The sequence below is a fragment of the Megalops cyprinoides genome, chromosome 13 (genome assembly GCF_013368585.1).
Source record: "Megalops cyprinoides isolate fMegCyp1 chromosome 13, fMegCyp1.pri, whole genome shotgun sequence".
Taxonomy (NCBI): domain Eukaryota; kingdom Metazoa; phylum Chordata; class Actinopteri; order Elopiformes; family Megalopidae; genus Megalops; species Megalops cyprinoides.
In genome coordinates, this window is record NC_050595.1 from 1,330,001 (window position 1) to 1,347,908 (window position 17,908).

At 46.8% G+C, this 17,908-nt stretch overlaps 3 protein-coding genes across 3 annotated transcripts in view; 1 reads left to right on the plus strand and 2 right to left on the minus strand.

Moving 5' to 3' along the window:
* Nucleotides 1–2,842, plus strand: part of hsf4 (heat shock transcription factor 4) — a 13,999-nt gene extending 11,157 nt beyond the window's left edge. The window contains exons 10-13 of the mRNA XM_036544499.1: nt 539–644; nt 913–978; nt 1,430–1,536; nt 2,135–2,842. Of these exons, the coding sequence (XP_036400392.1) occupies nt 539–644; nt 913–978; nt 1,430–1,489 (232 nt within the window). The 3' untranslated portion in view covers nt 1,490–1,536; nt 2,135–2,842. The remainder of the gene's footprint in view (nt 1–538; nt 645–912; nt 979–1,429; nt 1,537–2,134) is intronic.
* Nucleotides 2,843–3,894: 1,052 nt separating this feature from the next.
* On the minus strand, nt 3,895–12,468 carry ogfod1 (2-oxoglutarate and iron-dependent oxygenase domain containing 1). The gene is made up of 13 exons (XM_036543623.1): nt 12,241–12,468; nt 11,150–11,295; nt 10,590–10,636; nt 10,193–10,293; nt 9,442–9,558; nt 9,242–9,333; nt 8,907–9,035; nt 8,445–8,558; nt 8,085–8,164; nt 6,957–7,237; nt 6,727–6,855; nt 6,318–6,376; nt 3,895–5,620 (listed from the first exon to the last, which is right to left on the minus strand). Exons 1-13 carry the CDS (start codon nt 12,398–12,400, stop codon nt 5,459–5,461), a joined length of 1,617 nt encoding a protein of 538 aa, XP_036399516.1. The 5' UTR covers nt 12,401–12,468; the 3' UTR covers nt 3,895–5,458.
* A 901-nt stretch (nt 12,469–13,369) lies between these two features.
* Nucleotides 13,370–17,433, minus strand: nudt21 (nudix hydrolase 21). Its single transcript, XM_036543931.1, has 7 exons — nt 16,654–17,433; nt 16,114–16,314; nt 15,759–15,822; nt 15,180–15,269; nt 14,756–14,831; nt 13,753–13,867; nt 13,370–13,652 (listed from the first exon to the last, which is right to left on the minus strand). The coding sequence occupies exons 1-7, from the start codon at nt 16,770–16,772 to the stop codon at nt 13,631–13,633; spliced, it is 687 nt and encodes a 228-aa protein (XP_036399824.1). The 5' UTR covers nt 16,773–17,433; the 3' UTR covers nt 13,370–13,630.
* Nucleotides 17,434–17,908: the final 475 nt, after the last annotated feature.

Sequence of the window (17,908 nt, forward strand, 5' to 3'; positions counted from 1 at the left end):
TTCTGCATAGATTTTTCCATCTTAGGAAGCAAGTAATCTATACCATTACTCACCAGTCCAATGCAGGGAGAGCGAATGTAAGAGAATATATCAGGGAAGCATATGCGTGGGAGAGAGACACACAGCTGGAGAAGAGATCTAATTGGTTTGTTACGCTGTAAAGCATCGATAGGCGGCTGGACCGCGGCTTCAGGGCGTAACTCTCCTCTGTCACCAGAGGAGGGTGCTGTCACCTCTAAGCATGTAAGCCAATGAGGAAAGAGGACGAACCACCTGGGTTTGAAGAACCTGGCTGCTCATCTTATGTGGGAGGAAGGGTTATGTGTGTGTGTGTGTGTGTGTCTGTAGGTGTACACAGAGTGGACACCTTGTGTTTAAATGTGTGAAGCAGACACACTAATTTCATGGTTGCGGCCGGTTTCTCTGTGTCATACAACACACACACACTGTTATTAGTCTCTGAGATTTCCCAGGCTCTGTGCCAGGACATGTGTGTGTCCTAGACTAGCCTGCATCAGGAGTCTGTGTCGTTGTCCAGGCCAGAGGTGCCAGATGGTGTGGAGAATGTGGATATGAGCCTGGAGGAGCTTCAGATGCTGCTGAGAAACCACCAGCAGGGTATGGACCCCACAGCTAGCATGGACGTGAGTACAGCTCTTCACAGCCACGCCCCTTTAAGAATGCCCGCCAATACTGAGCCAGCCAATCAGAATGCTTATAGCTTTAACAATGGCAGAGGGGGAGCTTTCAATCTTCCACAAACAAAGCTGGGAAATACGAAGAGTTTACTCAGTGTGTCTTACTTCTGCCATTTAACTTTTCTCACTGTGCTTGACCAAATATCAATGAGAAGAAAATGAAGGCACAGCAGTTCTGAAAAGAATGATCATGAATCTCTGCTGTCCCACGCAGCCCTTCAACCCAAACCTGCCTTTGAGTGAGTGGAACTTCACAGACATGGAGGCCAACCTGAAATCGGTGGGTGTCCCAGTGCCAACTGTGCCCCTGCAGGTCACAGCGTGAAAGTATCCAACCCACAATCAGACACACAGCAAACAGGACTGATCCCAAAGATCAGAGGCGCAACAGGTTTTACATGCTTTTCTATTATTATTCACGAGCTGAGCTAATTTCAATAATCAGCTAATAACTGTCAGCTAGTTACGTCAGGGCTGAGGGGACAGGCCTCAGGGCGTACGCATGCACTCATTTTACACACTGCCTGCTTTTATCACACTGCTGTGGAAATACACACATCAAGCACACATTTACTGCGTTATTTCATTGTGTTTTAGGCTTAAAGCACGTTCCTCGGTGATCTTTTATTATTGGTGAGAGTCTGTCACTCATAGTGAGTGTCAGAGTTGGTCAGTCAGTGTCGGTCAGCAGCGGTCAGTCAGGGGCTCACTCCTCTCTGCTCTTTCTCCAGTACATGTTTCAGCACCAGGAAGCAGAAGCGTACAGCGGCGCTGGGTGCGAGGAACAATGAACACCTGAAGGAACTGCTGGCACAAACTCCACCTGCGTCAAGTCCAGGTAAAAACCACACACCTGCGACACGGTCAGGTACACACCACACACCCACAGCACGGGCAGGTACACACCACACACCCACAGCATGGTCAGGTACGCACCACACACCCACAGCACGGGCAGGTACAAACCACGAAACACCAAGATGTGTTAAAGCCATCAAGCGCCCAGGCATGCATGTGTTTGCCAAACATATGCATGTGTACAACATATGACACATCACATATCGCAACATGCTGTGACTTATTCAGGTAAACATTGCAACGTATTACATTGTATCAATATCTGTGATAAATACAGGTAGCTACATATTACAGTTTACATTTTTATCTTTACAAGAGCAGTTACTGCAGTTTCATTGGTTTTTGTAAAACACACTTGAACAGATAAAAAACATACTAAAAAGATGACTTTCAGAGACACTACACTTGTAAAAATGCAGTAAAATTAAAATGACTTCCAGAGAAGAATTTAGATCATTTTCCTGAATGCTTAAATGTGATATTTCCTTTAGTATTCACTGTGGTGTAAATTTCATTATAAATCGAGCTCTTGTTTGCTCCAGTGACAAATGCTGAATGTTTTTCTCTTCCTGCATCAGGACTGGAGAAGAGTGAACAGCACATGGCTCGCACACTAATCCCAGCGTTTGGTGAGGAATGACACGCCCACAATCACAGCCTCCTCCAACCAGAACCCCGACCCTCCGAGATCTCCATGGTTGATTGGGAGGAGTCACTTCACTCAAAGCCCTGCTGCCATGCCCTCCACCATGGCTCTCTGGCTGTGATTTATATTTTTCCTTCAGGAGTTCTACGTTGCCAGATAATCAGACACATTTGGATTTGTACACAAGAGCACGACATCGTCTTTAGTGTTCAACTGCACGCTGGCAGAACCAGGCGCGCAGCAGCGTCAGGAAGGAAGTCGGCCACGCCCACACTCGGGCCTCTGTGACTGCCCTGTTGTAGGGGCGGAGCAAACGTGGAACGCAGAGTCTGATTGGGTGAGTTCCGTTCACTGTGACTGAGAGGCATCTCTCGTATCCAGTCATGGGCCAGGCTCCCTGGGGGATTGTTGCCTCTAAGATTGTGGGTGGAATCACAGTAGCTTCTTTACTAACACACATCCACAGCTATGGAAGAGTGAGTTTTTCCACCAGTCCGTTCCACAGAGGCCTGAGTTTGTATGCACTTTTCTCTGCGTGACACTGTCTGCAAGTGAACCTGGGAATTTTGGTATTCAGTTGTATTAAATTATATTTTCTTGCAAAACTGTATATTTGTATTCAAATATATATTTATAGATATATGAGCAACTATTAATCTTCTGTATGTTTTTAATGTGAGAGGTTTATAGACTTCGCCTTTGAAAGACAAAGAAATCCATACTTTGCTTTTTTGCACAATATTTTGTGTTATTTATTCTTATTCAACTAGATCATATTTTTCACTGAGCACTCAGTACTTTCCTTGTGCACTATAGGATAACTTTGGAATTTTATACTTATGATTTAATGAAGTTGTCTACAATGATATAAAGCCTTATTATATAAGTTGTGAATGAGGATTTGAAAAAAGAAAGGATCCTTTTGAACGTTTCCATCCACACACAGTATGTGTATGACAGTCTCCTCTGGTGTGGCCTGTTTGGGAGTTGAGAGCGAGAGATTCTGTCCCCTGCCCTCTTTGACTGCAGACAGATCACTCTGTAAACTTGTGACTGAGGAAAAAAAGCGGCATCTTCGTTCTCAAGAATATTCATGAGCGGCCTGATGTAACTGGAAGTTTCAAAGCTACCACACATTATTGACCATGTTTACAATCAGAACCAATGAGGTAACATCTCACTTTTGATTAATATCCACAGAAACCTGCCTTTACCCAAAAACAGAGCCCTTTAATCTGAACTTGCAGTAAAAGTCAGGTCCCCTCAGTGGGGTCTCTGTAAGATGAGTCTCTCAGCCCTTCCTCAGAGAAGCACAATGTGCTTTATTTTAACCTTTAGGCCTTAATCCAGCAGCGCTGTGGATACCAGCACACATCTCGCCTCATGAGAGCAAAGATGTCGCTCCATTACCGCGGTGTCTGGAGGAAGCATGCCTCGGTCAGCACTCATTGGCTGACTTCTGCCATCGTCATGGGAAACAAAGGGGGCTAAATGTCCGATTCCCAGAGGGGCTCCACGTTCCTCAGATGATATCACCCCCTCATTCTCTCCCCCTCCTGTGGCTTCCCCCTCTTTCAGTCACCCCCCCCCCAAATTCCTGCAATGTTTGATTTAGTCAGAAATCAGGGGATTAGGGGTCTGTGGAGAAAAAATAAAAAACACACAGTATCCAGAAGAGGGACAGTCGGGGGGGGGGCTGACTTCAGACAGTGAGTCACAGTCTGTCTGACAGAGAAGAGAAGCATACTGAGGTTTCCACATTTCTCACCACTCTTCCTGGAGGAGACGGGAGCTTTGAAATCCATCCCCAGACCGGGTGGAGGGGTAAAGCTGGGGGTGCAGCGTGCTGGGGCCTATTGCAGTTCTGTCACCTGTAGAGTTCTTTCTTCCAGAGGGAATGCACTGAACCGAAGCCGCCGTCAGGCTGAGACACACTGGCAATGAGACAGTTACAGCAAATTACACCTGTACTTCCGACTTTGCACCAAAGCGTCTACACGACTGGAATAAATTATGACACAGCTATCCTACAACTGTTCTACTTGCGCAGTGCTTTCCAAACGTATATTAAAAAGAGAAAAATGAGGCAATTTTTGTATTGTATATATACTTTGGTGCAAAGTCTTGAAGAAGCTGAGAGAGCTGGAGTTGTGACCACTGTAGTGCAAGGAGCCCTGGTGGTTTAGAGCATTCGTATTGTACACTGTGGCGAGGGGGTGCGTTTGAGCCACAAACACCACCAGAACCTCAGCAGGATCGGGCTGATGAGACCAGGAGCCCGACCCGTCCTGAAACGCAACCGTTTCCTGTTACGGCTGTCGCCTGAAGATCTCTTCATTCATGTCTTCCTCTGGCAAAGACTGTGCAATACTGTGAGATTTCACACCGATGCAATACCACAATGACCATTGGAATGTAGGGAAACTGACTGTAAAATGGACACAATGCATCATGGGACGTCGCACCAGCCTTTAACGAAGGCAAGGAAAAAATGCACATGGATAAAAATGAAATTGCACTAGGAATGCGCATGGCGTTAGAATTAGCCTTTATCACCATTTAGTACCCATCACTGTAGCTTTGATTTACAGACAGTTGTTTTATTTTTTCCTGGTTTGGGATGAGAATGTTGCTTACAGCTTTATGGGATTTTAATTTTAGTTCAACAGCTGTGTTTCCTTTCACGTGATGATTTGCACTGGTAATAAATGAATGTATGAAAACGCAAAGAAACAAGCTTGTTAAGAGTTGCTGACTACGGTGTACTGCATTCTTATTTTATGCTGAAACGACCAATCCTTCAAAGAGCTGTTACAATATCCATATATATCTGACCTGTGTGTGCCTCGGGCGGCTCTTTGTTCCGTTGCTATGGGAGACCATTGTCTCTGGGTGGAACTCTGGGGTCGCTGACCAATGGGCTGTGGGTCACCATGACAATGCTGCATTCTACATGGACAAACACCTGGACAACACAACTGCTCTGAGTCCAGTCACTGCGCATGTCAATGTATGGCTTAACAAATAATAAAAAAAAAGTATTGAAAAAAGATCTCCATCAAGTGATGCTGCCTTACGAGTGTTTTTTGGATTGTAACCACCATTTTTTTGTCAGTGTTATTTAAAAAAAATCAGATGTGCTTTTGAAATTCTGATGGTAGATGCCCCATGTACACGTGTGTACACACACACACACACCCCATAGCTGTAAGACCCCATGTGACTATGCCAGGCCTGGTCTTCGGGGGTCTCCTCCTCACTCATAATACACAAAGGAGAAGTCGTAGAAGGCACTCCCAAGTGGGCGAGGCCCTCGCGGGGTGGAGCTCCTGTGATTGACGTGCTTGACGAACTTCAGTGTGTCTTTGTCTCTGTAAACCAATCCTAGAGAGTTGTTTTCAGGGTACACCGTCAGGAGCTGCAGGGCAACAACCACAACAAACATGAGGGCCATTCCATATCAAATCACCCACAGGGTCCCCGGTCACCCTCTCAGATTCCCCTGAAAAAACTCACAGGTGCTCCTATACCAAACGTATGGAGAAATTCCAAATATTAGGTCTGTATCTCTAATACTTTTGAAACTACAGCCCAACAGCAACAGCACCAAAATTTTGTCAGATCATCTTCAGATATATAAGAATACATGGTAAAAACATGAAAATGATGGTTAACTGCCCACATGGTCAAAGGAGGACATGAAAATAGGCAATTTTGAGGAAATTTGAAAATTGAGCACATTTCAAAAAAATTTTCCTGACACTCCTATAACCATAATAATTATGGTTACTGCATACACATGGCCTAATGTGTCATAAATGACAGGAAAAAAAAAAACTGAGTGCTTTATCTAGCATACTGTTTGAGTGAGAAGCTCTCAAAGGGGGTGTCATTTTGTTACGTTTTGAATTTTCACCCATTTTCAGAGCCTTGTAGGAGAAAAAGTACATAAGATACACCTAGACAAAGTGTCAAAGCTGTACATGCCATATGAAAGGAGCTATGAATGTCGGAAGTTGGACCAAACTGCCAATCTCCCACTGCACTGCCCACACCATTCACTCCTCCTCACTCCTCCTCACCCTCGCCGCTCCCTCAGTGACATCACCACTCACCTCCTCATCCTCTCCATTGGCGATATAGGAAGTAAAGCCGCCAAACTCTTCCTTCCAGCCTGAGAGCGGGAGAGTGAGAAAAGGAAAGACAAGGCGCTGAGTTCAGTGCTTCTGTGCTGCACATCTCAAGGTCTCCTCTAGCTTCTCCTTCTCCTCCTCACTACAGTCACTGGTGGCCCTGCCCCCCTCCCCCTCCCCCTCCCCCTCTCACGCACTCGCACTCGCACTCACAACCCCTCCCCCTCACTCCCCCTCACACTCACTCCCCCTCCCCCTCACTCTCACTCCCCCTCCCCCTTACCCTCACCCTCCCACTCCTCCTCACTCCCCCTCCCCCTCCCCCTCACTCCCCCTCCCCCTCACTGCCCTTCCCCCTCCCCCTCCCCCTCCCCCTCCCCCTCCCCCTCACCTTCACAGCCGCAGTACAGCAGCAGGTCCAGGGCAAACTCAGTATTGTGCAGGTCCGTGTCGTGGACCAGGGTGTAGTCCCCATGCCTCCAGCGCCGTAGTTCACCGCGGCACACCGGGGTGCTGGGCTCTGGACGGATGGAGGGACGGACGGAGGGACGAGCAGATCAGTGAGCAGGACAAACCGCCTGACAGTTACCATGGTAACAGACCCCAGCTAAGGAGACTCACCTTTCACCTTTTCCTTCTTTCCCTTCTTCTCCTGCTGTGGGGCTGCTGCTCCTGTCTGAGGGGCCCCAGAGGAGCCTGCTGTCCCCTCCTCATCATTATCCCCTCCATCGTCTTCTTCCTCACCCTCTCCTTCCTCCTCCTCCTCGCTGCCGGACGCCAGGAAGTGCAGCGTGAGGCCAGTGAAGTTGGAGAGCAGCAGGAAATAGGCCTCGGAGGAGAGGAGCTCCCAGCAGGTGCTCACACACGGAGGCAGGCTGTGAAGCTCCGCCCGCTCATAACACCTAGGCAAGACACGCACGCAAACAGCCGCACTCAGAGAGGTACACACAAACACCTGCACTCAGAGAGGTACACACAAACACCTGTAATCAGAGAGGTACACACAAACACCTGTAATCAGAGAGGTACACACAAACACCTGTAATCAGAGAGGTTTTAGTGTTTACAGAGGGCCCACTCTGTACTGGCATCAATGGTAAGACTCTGGCCTGTCCACTTGCACTTGAGCTACTGCTGGTGGGAACGTTCTGAATCCCTCACCTCTGATTGGGAGGGCTTCTCCTGACCCACTGGATCCCTCACCTCTGATTGGGAGGGCGTCTCCTGACCCACTGGATCCCTCACCTCTGATTGGGAGGGCGTCTCCTGACCCCCTGGATCCCTCACCTCTGATTGGGAGGGCTTCTCCTGACCCACTGGATCCCTCACCTCTGATTGGGAGGGCGTCTCCTGACCCACTGGATCCCTCACCTCTGATTGGGAGGGCTTCTCCTGACCCACTGGATCCCTCACCTCTGATTGGGAGGGCTTCTCCTGACCCACTGGATCCCTCACCTCTGATTGGGAGGGCTTCTCCTGACCCCCTGAATCCCTCACCTCTGATTGGGAGGGCTTCTCCTGACCCACTGGATCCCTCACCTCTGATTGGGAGGGCTTCTCCTGACCCCCTGAATCCCTCACCTCTGATTGGGAGGGCTTCTCCTGACCCACTGGATCCCTCACCTCTGATTGGGAGGGCTTCTCCTGACCCACTGGATCCCTCACCTCTGATTGGGAGGGCGTCTCCTGACCCCCTGAATCCCTCACCTCTGATTGGGAGGGCCTCTCCTGACCCACTGGATCCCTCACCTCTGATTGGGAGGACCTCTCCTGACCCACTGGATCCCCGCCTGCTTCAGGGCCTCGTTCACCTGCTTGAACTTGTCCTCCTGCAGAGACCACAGTGGTGTCACTACCACCCCATCCAGTGTGTGTGTGTGTGTGTGTGTGTGTGTGTGTGTGTATATGCGTATACATGCATCTAGTAAGTCTGCCTGTCTAACACTGTGGTGGCATTTAATTTCAGTTTCAAAATATCCTCAACTGTTTATCATGTAAACCTCCCATGAGCCTCTGTTGTAGCACAGTGAGGGTCTGTCTAAGCCTCGCCAGCAGTGGTGTGGAGTAGCGCAGTAGAGGAGTGTAACGTGCAAGCGATCCGCTGCTCACCTTTAGGAAGTTTTTCAGAAGGATCTCAGACGTCTCCTCAAATTCCTCCTGCACTTGAGTCTGGTATTCCACATCCAGATACACAGGGTTGATCCACTCGAACAACAGCTCCTCCTGTGGACACAGGTGCACACTGCAGCCCCAACAAACTACAGCAGTGACAAACAGACCTGCACACTGCTCCTCAAACACACGCACACATGCACACACACGCACACACACACACGCACGCACGCGCGCTCACACACACACGCACACGCACACACATGCACACGCACGCGCACACACATGCACGCGCACACACATGCACGCGCACACACACGCACGCGCACACACACGCACGCAGGCACACACAGGCATGCACGCGCACACACACACACGCAGGCACACACACACACGCAGGCATGCACGCACACACAATGGCCCCCAAACCGCCTGGCCCCTACCCCTCCCCCCACTCACATCCCGGGGGAGGTGTGGATTTCGAGGAGCTGCCAGCTCCACGTGACGTGGGGGTCGCTCCAGAGAACGGCCATGAAACCAGCCGCTCACAGACAGGCGACACTTATCCCCCGCAATCACTTCCGACACCTGCACAGACAAACAGGCAGAAAAACTTCAATAAATACCACTAACAGCCTACAAATGGCACCTGAAAGACAGGCAGGCAGGCAGGCAGGCAGGCAGGCAGGTGGGTAGGTGAGTAGGTGGGGCAGGTACAGCAAGTGGGGAGGCAGAAAATACGTATTTAAACAGAGCTCTCCCTGAGCACAGAGCACATTACGCAGTGACAGCACCTGATGGAAGGAGACAGGCGACACCTCGAAGAACACCAGCGTGTTCCAGGACGGAACTAAGGACTTCACCACTGCCTGAGGCTGGAAGTTCTCTGCAGAGGAACGAGACACAGCGTTCACTACCACCAGCCGCTCCCCTCAGCTCCGCTCCAGGGGAGAGGCTCACCCATCCCCCCTCCAGACCCCCCCGCGCCCCTCACCGTCTGTGCTGTACAGGTCCAGGGTGCCCCCGTCGCTCTGACTCCACTCAGGCACCAGATACAGGATGAAGGCGATCCTCCTGCTCTCCAGCTCGTCGTCGTGACAGAGCAGCACATCTGTGGGCGACACAGAACCCCCATAGCAGACTAACGGCGTTAACTGCGACATGTCGGCCATGCTGGACTAACGGCGTTAACACCGCGACACGTCGGCCATGCCTGACTAACGGCAGTAACACCACCACACGTCGGCCATGCTGGACTAATGGCAGTTATGTCATGTTGGATCGAGGGCACACATAAGGCCGGGTAACGGGAAACAGGACGGTCAGGTCAGGTCAGGTCGGGCCATAGTAAATAGGATGACACTTCTAATACAATAAAGATAAGAGTAAAGTTAAATGATTTACATATTAAACACCACTGAAGTAACAACATTAGTATAAATTATTTTTCTTTTTTGCCCCACAAACAAAATAGCATCGTTGACTGTGCTGCTTTTCAACCAAAGCCTTCATCAAGCTGACCGTGTATAAATACTTCTACTACCATGCAGCACACACAGTGAGCACCTGAACCAGAACCCAGCTGGGTCACAGAGCCTGGGAACAGCGCCAGTGCAGGAAGCACAGAATTATGGGAAAGCTCCTGTTCCTCAGCACTGATGACCCAGGCTCTGAGGGACACCGTGTGAGACAACCTTCACACTGACAGGAAGTGAAGAGGCATGACCAAACAGGAAGTGGCTCACCTGTGTACTCGTACTTGGCGCAGGAAATGTCCACTGTGGGCTCAAGCGCCACCTGCAGTACCTCAGTCAGCCACAAACGGAACTCTTCATACAGCACAGCCCTGGAGAAGGGAAGGAAGAGTTTCAGCGTAACACAGCCCTGGAGAAGGGGAGGAAGAGTTTCAGCGTAACACAGTCCTGGACCATCCTCCAATACAATACAACTGTTAGAGAGGTACTCACAGAAGCAGACAGATACACACAAGCATGCTCACATGCACATACATATGTCTGGACATACACAATGTACACGCATGTACACCCACACACAAGCATGCACAGAGAGACACTCACTCACTCACACACACACACACACACACACACACACACACACACACACACACACGTGTACTCTCACCTCAACCCTGTAATATGAGGCTCTTTCCTCTTGTTCAAGTCATCTGACTGGACAATAAAATCAGACATCAGTGCACAACAGTGAGATCAACAGCAAACAGATCAACAGGGGCAGCAGTGTAGTGTAATGCGCTACATTGTGTAGCGTAAACCCTTGGGCAAGGTACTCTACCCAGAACTGCCTCAGTTAAGATCCAGCTGTTTAAATGAATAACATGTAAAACTGTAACCTATGTAAGTCACTCTGGACTGCTACATGACAATAATGTAATGCAATTTAAATTCAACAAAACTTCAGAACCCAGCCTCTCTCCTCTGGGTAGGAAAATGAATGATAGCACAGCTCTGGCTAACCTGCCTTTATAAGCACAGGCTTGGGTTGCACTGCAGTCAAAGTCAGAGGTACGTTTACACTGGGCTGCACTTACACATCAGACAGAGGTAACTGCAGACACGAATGTCTCACACGTTAACCCACTGTTACCCATATTTTGGCCCCCACATGTTTTTTAGCACCAAGGATAAAGAGGTGGTAAAGAAGTGATAAAGAAGTGCATCCACCTGTTTGAATTTGTACAGGTCGTTGGATTTCTCGTGAAAGTTTAACCGCAGGAGCTCTGTCTGCAGATTCTCCATGAAGGTCTGGCTCCGTATGAAGTTCTTCAGCACACCATGAGGGAAAGGGTGGCAATCCACCTCCACACCTCCTGCAGGACAGAAACCGACGCCAGCACTCAGCCATGGCGTGACGGACCATCACTTGGCTCAGACGTACACTCTCAGTAACACACAGAACAATATTTTTAACGCTTCAGTCACCCTTGCAATCCAAATGCTTATAAACCATGCACATCATGTTGTACTATTTTAATTCCCAAATTACTGAATTCCCCATATAGTGTAAATATTTCCTGTTTCACAGCATGCTACTATATTATACGTTACTGTACTACATGTTTTAAAGGAAATAATATTATTATTATTATTATTATTATTATTAACACCCCATTAATTACTAGTTATGGATGGTCTCAATTAAAATCTCTCGCCAAACCCCTGACGGTGTAAATATGTAATTTCTGGTCATTATTCGGTCAATAATTATTTATCATACAGGTAAAGTCCCCGTCAATACTCTATGAATGGTTATTAAATACAGTATATCCCAACAGTGAGTTGCATTTCCCCACTACAAACGCCAGTCTCCGCTAATGTTACATTGACTGCCCGCTTTCTACAGAGCAAGTCCGGGCGGTGCAACAGGCTCAGTAATTTAGCTACTGACTTCAACCTCTGCGCTCTGTGATGGGTGTCAGGAGTGTGAACTGAATTACTGCGTACCGGACCCTTAGCTGGCAAATGCACTCATTTAGCCAGCTAGCGATGCCACTGTTGGAACTGCTGGGATGAACAGCTTTTCAAACGCTTAACAGACAGGTACATAAAATCGTACCACTTTCAACATCCGTGCTTTAAAATGAAGCGTGTGGTTACCAGCTGATCTTCACCGTTAAACAGCTAAGAGATTAGAGGTGCACATGCATGCTGACCTGCTGTCTACCGAATTAACTAGCTACCTACTTAGCTAGTTACAGCAACCGGGTAGCTCCACGTGACAGTTAGCTAGCTAAACTTAGCAAACAAGCACTCACCATCACTGTACTGTAGTTTCTTAGTCCATGCCTCCTTCACTTTGTCTTTCATGTCTGAATCCACGATTAATTCAGAAATCTCTGCCGTCTCTTCTCGTTTCTCTTTCTTCTTCCCTTTTGCGCAGATTTCGCTGTCATTCTTCTTTCGTTTCGAAGTCATTATTTCACGTCTAGGGCCAAGCTAGCTAGTGTGCTTGAACAGAAGGTGTCGTAGGAAACTGTCGTCACTACGTGTATTACCTACAAATCCCATCATGCTTTTCTCATCTCTTTCCCAGACACGCCCACCAGTTTTCAAAGAGGAAACGTCCATCGCGTCGATGAGCAGTCGCATAGACGGTTTGTTTACAGAAAATTTTTGGCAATGCAAGCAATCACTAGCTAACATTATGAATTTGTAAAAATCACCATATTAAACTCACAAACAGAGGGTCATTTAATAGCATAAATCCAGCGCTGATTCTGCCCCACCAAACCATAAAACAGGAAGGTTCAAACCAAATATTCGGAATTAAGTAGCGTAGCAGCTGCATATGAGAGCAACGGCATCTTTCCACAAGCAAATCTAGTTTGTCATTAATAATTACCTAATATTTAATTTCTCGAGGTATAACCGTTTTTGCATTAGCTTGTTCACACATTTGTCGTTCTCTAGTGATCGCTGAAATGCTCCTTTGGCTCCAGACTCCAACACAGCTGATTCAAATGATCAGTTTGTTATAATGCAGCTTCAGGAATTCATAACGAGTTGATCATTTGAATCAGCTGTGTTGAAGCAGGGGGAGATCTAAAACATGCAGGGCAGGGGGTCCTCCAGAAGAGGGTTGAGAAATACTGCTGTAGACCACGCTTGCTCTCATTTAGCCATCTGATCTAGCAGCGTAGCTATACACTAAAAACTTTACTTTTCCAATGATAACGGGCATCCCATTAATTCTGAGCGTGACCATTTTATTAATGCTGTGACTTTTTAAATTTCTTTGTGATACCCTTAACACGAAAGTGAAGATGCCTCTATGAGAAGACTGATTTATTATAAAAAAAAAAGATGACATTTAAATGTACAGAATAAAACACTACACAAACCAACTGTTTTTATTACTAAAAAAAACACCTATTCTTTTATGAAGGAACGTTAAAAAAACATGTTCTTATGTCTCTGGGTTGATGTTTCACGCCACACACAGTGGTACCTATTCTCAAATCATTCAAACTAAAAACGAACACAAGCAATGTTTCCACAGAAAATGAAGTCTTCATTATTTTGACAGTTAACATGTTTTAAAGCACATCTATGAAAGTCTCGGGTCTGTGAAAAGCTTCCCGCTTCGCCCCGCGCAGGCTGCGCTCACGGAGACATCTGGCGCCAGGGCGCGCACGCTCGCGCTCTTCAGTTATAAATGAAGTTGAACCTACAAAAGTAATGGAAATATCTTTTAACTTCATACAATGTCTCATGAAAGTCAGCATGGAAAATGATGTGGACTTTCAGACCACGGCAAGAAACTCCACCTGCTCAGCAGCTGTGGGAGGCTGGATATGATTGGTCCGTATCCAGGGGCGTTGTCGTACAGCTCAAACAGGGGGGCTGCCACCAGCTTGTAATTCTTAGGGACAGCAAACAGCGCTGTGGGAAACAGCAGTGACAAGCTCACACTTCCACACAAGACTGCCTGGACCGCAGAGAGAGTTTATGTAATAGAGAGGTGCAGTGGTTAGGACACTGGGCTGCGACCACAATGCTGTGGTTTCCATTTCTGCAAATTAACCTGAATTGCTTCAGTAAGGAACCAGTGGTATATCATACACTGTACGCTATTATCCACAAAATGGATATCATCATACAATGTACACTACGGTCAAACCCTGTTGCCATGTCTAATGTTTAATGACCTATAATGCAAGATAGAACAATAAAAACATTCTACACAGAAACCCAAGTTATGTACGTAGCAATTAAAACATGGAGGAAACCGCTTTCTGAAAGTAATAATATGCGCTTATTCACAATAATACTATATCATCATTACCACTTCTCTACCATTTTGAAAAAGGACCTCCAAGATATCCCTTAAGAGAAAGTATTTTTTAACAGCTGACAAGTCCTTAAACTAATGGATACACCTCACCAGTGAGCAGTAAAAGGAAAAGATATGATTGGCAGGTTTCATCATGACATAAGCATTCAGAAAATAGAGACAAATGTACTAGAGGCCAGGTCTGAGAAAATCACCATGGTGACGACCCTGCACGAAATTCACCCGCAAACCTGGCCACTGGTCATAACTCTATACACAAGATTTGAAAGATCAGCACACAGTCAGATTTTCAGAAAAGACTGTAATCTTCACATTTTAAAATTGTCTCAACCTCACGATGTTGCTTCTCCAGAAGTCTTCTTTAACACTTTATGACTTTAAATATGGACCCACACTGCTGGACCAGGAAGGTGCTCAGTGTAAAGTCTCCTAGAATAACATTTTCAACTTAAATCAAACTTAATAAATGTCCTCACCTTTCTCCTGAAGCTGAACTAGGAACAGCTTTTTATGTTCTTTGGGTTTAGTTATATGGGCTGGAATGTAGGGGTACTGAAAGAGAAAACAAAAAAAAAATCTACATATCATATATATATATATATTATACACACACACACCGTACATATTCAATGAGAGTCATGAACAGGCACAAAGAGGGAAAGCCCCGTTTCAGAACACAGAGCTGTTTATCTTTAATGCACAATGCAAGTCTAAACATTCTGCAGGGAAGGTCACATTTTACATGGGAACTGAATGATTCACTTCAGGCCTGGCACACAGCAGCTCCTCAGGGCAAGACCATTAAAAACCCACTGAAAACTACACACAGCACTTCATCCAGACCATAATCCAGACCTGATGCAATGTGAGAATGGGGTTCACCTGGGCTCAGACACACACCTGAGGGGGCTCAAAATTGGGTCGCCACCAGTTCCCAATACAGTCATCAATCACCCAGTCTTGCTTCACTCCATCCTGGCGGCCCAAAATCTGGCAAAGAAAGTATTTTTGAAGGTAAGAAGCACCTTATTCACAAAACTGGTGAAGCGATAACTTTCAAAGGCTTCAGGTAAACACCGGTGTGCAGCCTGGTTTGGTGAAAACGGCCACCCTCTCCCTCTGTCAGACTCAACTACCTGTCGTGACGTACAGTGTGGAAGCAACAGAAATCAGATTCACAGCCTCTCAGCACTAGTGACTATGCCTGGCAACTGCAGCTCATTTCAGCGTGAGCATTTAAAGGAAGCACTTCACATAGTGCTTTATCCATACACAATTTGGTCCTGGATGTAGGGTCAAAATATATACAGTAAAACGGTCAACACACACAGACTCAGCACTGATGAGGTAATGGTTCTGAGTACAGTTGTGTCCTTATTAGCACCGACAGGTTCACCTCACTGTAAGATGTCTCGCTGTGCCATGAGGGAGAGGCTCTGCGGTCTGTGGAAAGAACACTGCTGGGCTCTTAAACAGTACCTCCGTCATCAAACGCTTCAAACCTTCCACTTCATCCTCTCCTGGGTTCAGCTCGCCTCCGGGACTGTGTGACACAAATGCAACACTTAATGAAAACAAACATTTTCAGAAAGCTATTTAAGTACCCGAGGACAATGAAAAGACTCAATTTGGAACACCCGCTGACACACTTTATCAAAAAGAACTCAGACTAAACGTTGAGATGTACTCATAAAGTGACTATGCCTGCATTTGTACTTTTTCTCAGAGGTATTTGATCACTCAAATCAATGCTTTACCCCCGATTCTTATAGCCTCAGTGCACAATGTTATTGCTTACAGAAGTGTGTGCAATGTCATCGCCCGCGAGACTCACAGCTTGAAGAAGGTGGTCCCGAGCTGCAGCAGCAGCACGTGCGGCAGCCTGTGCTCGTGCACGATGAGGACCCCCTCCACCGTCCGCCGCATGCCGATCTTCTCGAACTCCTCGCGCATCCGCTGGAAGCGCGCGGCGACCGAGCTGTCCTTCTCGTACAGCGGCTCCTTGGTGCCGAACGTGTAGTTGGTTAGCGGGTACCTTCAGGCAACAAAGGCAACGGTTGCACGCATGCTGCTCCACTTGCGATCATTAACGACAACGTCAGCTGCTTACTGCTTTTACTGTGCAAACTGAAGCAGTTCTACACAGCTGTGATACACTGTTTGTGTTTTTAATTTAAATTAGCAAAAGTACATTTAAAGCTAGCAAATTAGACAAACGAAATTGAAGCTAATTTATCAATCGAGACATACACAGAGCGAACGACGGAGCAAGATAAAGACACATCACGGCCGCTACGGGTGTCAGAGTTTCTGAATGATGCACAACACAAAAGCAAGCCACATACAGATGACTAACGTTCGCTTATTTTCTTACAGGTTAATGGTTCTCTCCAGGGTGAGCGGTTTGGCCGGTGGGCTAATGTATTTGTTCCCGAATTGGTTGACTCCACGGGGCCAACCGGTTGACGATCGGTTGGGAGGTACAACAGACATGGTTCTGTAGTAGCCTTGTTAAATCTCGAAGTAAAACAAAAGTAGCCACAAGCAAGACTGTAAACTACAAAGACTAAATATATGCACCGGGAACCTGGGGAGTCGCTATTAATTATTCCTAGTAGTAGGAAAGGAATGGAGCTTGATTAAATTACAAACAGTATAACACTTCCACCTTTCTCCCCCAAGAAACTACATCCGGGACAGCACGCCTCCCATTTTTTGTTTTGCGGCACTACATCTCATATGTACGACAGCATAACGCTTTACGGCTGGAATTTTAAGAGAAACTTCCTTACAGGCGTGAAAGGGGGCGTTGTGCAGATATAACATCACGGTATGCTAGAGGTATCTTCAAAGAAGGGTAGTTCACTCGTGTTTAATTTAGCATTAACAACACTGGAACAATTTGCTCACAAAACAATCACATGGCGCTTGCACATTCGACACTTAAAACACAATTAAGAAAGATGGCTGCATCCGAAGACTCAGGATGCGCTAACTTCGGTTAAGAGCGTACTACCCCACCGTTACTGTAGTGCGTTCTATGAGTATGCGAGCAGGTAGTAAGGACACAATTCGTACTCCGCCGCCATCTTACTTGTCATTTCACCCGGATGTTTACACGTTTTAAAAATGAGCTTGCTTTACTTACTTAGCTGACTGTAAACCCGAGGTAAAAAGAAAAGCTAACGTTACGTAACAAGCCAATTTATTTGTTAGCTTAACCAAGGTGACTACACCTTATAAACGTATTATGACCTTATAAGCGTTTTGGATATCGATACAGTTACAATTTTATTACTTCTGACATAACGAGTAAAACAACAAAGGGGTTAAACGACCAGGAACAGATCAGTTTGCAGAGTATCAGTCAACTTCGGCTTAATGAAAAGCCAGTAACTAGAACGTTTTTAATAATTATTATTAGTTAATCAATTTCAGTGTAGGTATTCAGTTGTCCTTTTTATATCAGAAATCATTGGGGAATTCTTCTTCGGCTATTCAGGCTCCAGCTGACTTATGGGATAGCGTAGTGTAGTACGTTCGCATACTTCAAAATTTCAACGGATGTAGGTCATCCGGGTACCGTTCGACTACATTAAATGCCTCCTGAGTATTCGGACACCGTACGG